The sequence below is a fragment of the Kryptolebias marmoratus genome, linkage group LG6 (assembly GCF_001649575.2).
Source record: "Kryptolebias marmoratus isolate JLee-2015 linkage group LG6, ASM164957v2, whole genome shotgun sequence".
NCBI lineage: Eukaryota > Metazoa > Chordata > Actinopteri > Cyprinodontiformes > Rivulidae > Kryptolebias > Kryptolebias marmoratus.
Genome location: NC_051435.1, coordinates 24,699,842 through 24,703,223, shown reverse-complemented (window position 1 = coordinate 24,703,223; position 3,382 = coordinate 24,699,842). Strand labels below are relative to the sequence as shown.

General features: G+C 40.0%; 1 protein-coding gene across 1 annotated transcript; it reads right to left on the bottom strand.

Annotated features, from left to right (window-relative positions):
- Nucleotides 1-1,162, bottom strand: LOC108245142 (olfactory receptor 11A1-like). The gene has a single exon (XM_017431809.3). The coding sequence runs from the start codon at nt 1,132-1,134 to the stop codon at nt 214-216; it is 921 nt and encodes a 306-aa protein (XP_017287298.1). The 5' UTR covers nt 1,135-1,162; the 3' UTR covers nt 1-213.
- Between the last annotated feature and the right edge of the window lie 2,220 nt (nt 1,163-3,382).

Sequence of the window (3,382 nt, the reverse complement as noted above, 5' to 3'; positions counted from 1 at the left end):
GTCATCTGTTGGACAAACAGGAAAAACTTATTTAATCTAACAGGACAACAGGTCTTCACAGCATATTTTGTGATTTTTCTTCCTGATGAATCAGATACAGATATCAGAATAAAAGGTTAGATATGCACAGTCATGATCAGAGCCACAAATACAGACTACTTTAACAATCACACTGAAAACTGCATTGTTACAAAAATGCAGACAAATACAGAGCTACACTTTAATTAAACAGAAGCGTTTCAAATGTTTAGAAATTTTCTTCATTTTTAGCCCATATATGAATGGATTAAATAAAGGATGATACAGAAATATTTGCAAGGTCATAACAAAACGAGCAGTTTTAGAAAAATAGGAGTCCACTCGAGCTATAATTATATCATATGCAGCCAAATAAGAAAAGCTGATTAAAACTAACAGGTGAGGTATGCAGGTCTCTGCGGCCTTTCTCCTAAATGTTTTACACCTTTGATAAGATATTAAAAATATCTTTGTATACGTAAAAATTGTAAAAAGCATTGGAAGTATTACAAGATTTAGTAAACAGACACCCCCAAATACAGTAACTGGTTTTGGTCTGACACAGTGAAGTGTGAATACAGCATTGTTACAAAATATACCTTTCAAATTTGAGTTACATATTTTAATTTTAGCAGCCAGGATTGCTGCTACTGTAGAATGAGAAGCTGGTAAAAACCAAGCCAGAACCAGGAAAGTATTCACTGTGATTTTTGTCATAACAGTTGGATATCTCAGAGGTTTACAAATAGACACATATCTGTCAAAAGCCATGATTGCTAACAGGAGGAATTCTGAGCTACCTAAAGTATAAAACATAAAAAACTGAAAAATACAAGCATAATATGATACAATCTGTTCTTTTGATAAAAAGTCTATTAGGAACTTTGGGTAAACATTGGTGCTGTAAAGAACACAGTTAAATAACAAAGCTGCAATGAAAATATACATGGGCTCATGGAGGCTTTTGTGAATATAGATCAGATACACAATGACAGAATTGCTACAGATTATTAAAACATACACTGTAAACATAATAGAAAAATACAAATATCTGTATTTGTTAATTTCCACATACCCACCCACAGTAATGTAGGTCACATTTATCTCATTACCCATAAATGTTCAAAACGGAAAATGTATGTCATTGAGCAGAATCAGTTTCTAAGAAGAATGTTATATATTCATGACCTGGATTTCAAGCACTTCTTAAGTATTGCAGATCATTAAAAACAACAAATTTGAAGTAAGAGGTTGATGCGAGTGGGAAGTTGTTTTATCAGACTGCTTCTGCCTCCTCTAGGATCTCATCTCATGGGGTTAACCCTGTTTTTACTACACGATGTGGCATCACAAAATTTTTAAACTTTCCTACCAGCTGTAGAATTACATAATGCTATACAGATTATTGCAATACATAATACGGTCTGGTACTTCTTGGTAACATAGGAGAAAATAACAGGGTACTTACAGGATAATTATGGAGTAACATACAGGGAACTTTTGTACTAACAAACATGGTGTTTAAGGTAACATAGGCCTGGGAGCTTTAGGGTTCTGCGTAATATCTTAGCTGTTCCTAGGACTGCGCTCTTCTGGACAATATCTTTGAGCTTGTTTCTGGGATGTATTGGAGCCACTCTTCTAGTTTGGGGGTCACAGCACCAAAGACTCCTGCTCTTGTGCTGCCATGATTAATGCCTCTGTGCTGTCCTTCCGTCTAGCCCTTTCTAGCCACGTGTAGGACTTGTTGATATCAACCACTTTCTTAGTCTGGCAGTGGTACATGTCATGCAGGGGCCTGTGTTTCCATAATGGTTCCTCTTTTTCGTGCATGCACAGATGTTTCTGTACACTATGCCCGTCACTTGGTTTCACCTCTCGCCCATTTCCCCCATCTTGTTCCAGTAGCCCATTTTTCATCAAGGTGCTCTGGTTCCCCAGCACCTGATGCAGGCCTTGTTTGGCTGGGTGACGTCTGAGCTGGCATGTCATGCATATCAATCTCTCTCATGGTAGGTTTTATTCCTTAAGAGCTTCTCTGTTCCTGAACATTTTTCCCCACCACTGTCTTAAATGAAAACTTTTAAGTCTGCATCAGGCAGCCCCCCTTTTCCATGTCTCCTATTGTTGATCCTCGAAGACCAGGCCTCCCTGGAGAGCTCCGCTTCCATCCTCTCTCTCTCACTCATCTGCGCCGAAATATTGAACCTCTCCAACGTGGGTAACACGTCGAGAAGAGAAGGAAAGGTTTTCATGCCGCCTTCCAAGTCGATTCTGAGTTGCGCTGGAAAACAACATTTTGCCTGTATTCCTTTTTCTTTAAGTTGCCTGATTATGCTCTGCAGTCTCACTCTCTTCTTTTGGACCTCTGGGGAGAAGTCCTGGTCGAAGTATATTCTTTTCCCTTGAAGAACGATTTGTTTTTGTGACCATGCCCATTGCAGCACCGCTTCTTTTGTGGTGTAATTCATGAAGCGGACAGTGATGGAGCATGACGGATCCGTGTCAGCTGGCCTTGGTCCTAGCACTGGGTGCGCTCTTTCAATGCTTAAATCTTCCTGCAGAAGAAGCGTGCTCCTGATTAGTTCCCTGATGAAGCCCACCATATCCTGTTTCTTGCTTCCCTCCAGAACTTGGTAGATTCTAAGATTGTTACGGCGCAAATGGTTCTGTAGGTCATCACATTGGTTAGTGAGTAAGGCCTCACATCTCAGTAAGTACCGAAGCACCCTCTCGTTTCTCTGGCTAACTTCTTCCGTCGTGCCGGTCCTACTTTCGGCTTCCTCCAGACGTTGCTCTAGTGTGTCCATGCACTCTTTCAAATCTCCTACTGATGTTTCCAGCCTTATTAGAGCAGCTTTTGTCTCAGCAAATGCACTCTGATTTTCTTTCCTCAACTCCTTTAATTCCTGCAGGACTTCGGCTAATGTGTCATTAGCTTTTCTTCTCTCGCTAGCTGTGGTGTTAGCCTGCTGTGAGTCTTTCTTCTCTTTGGGCTCTTTTTGGTCAGTTTGTTGTTTACCAACCATGTTTCTTGTCGGCATCATCTTCTTATTTGTGATTTCTGTAACGCTCACAACAGAAGACCCGAAATTTCAGCCACGTGAAGGCAATCTCAGCAGACAAATTCAAGGGCGAGGTTGAGAGGCCACAAACGAACTTTAACACTAACTCTATACAAAACCCCAACATATGCGAAAAATTTCTTCACAGACTTGAATGAGCTTCTATCTCTCATATGCATTGATTATGATTGTTTAATAATTGTCGGTGATTTCAACATTCATGTTGACAGCCCCCAAGACCGAGGGGCAAAAAATCTGTTTAATATATTAGAGAGTTTTGGTCTAACACAACATGTCAA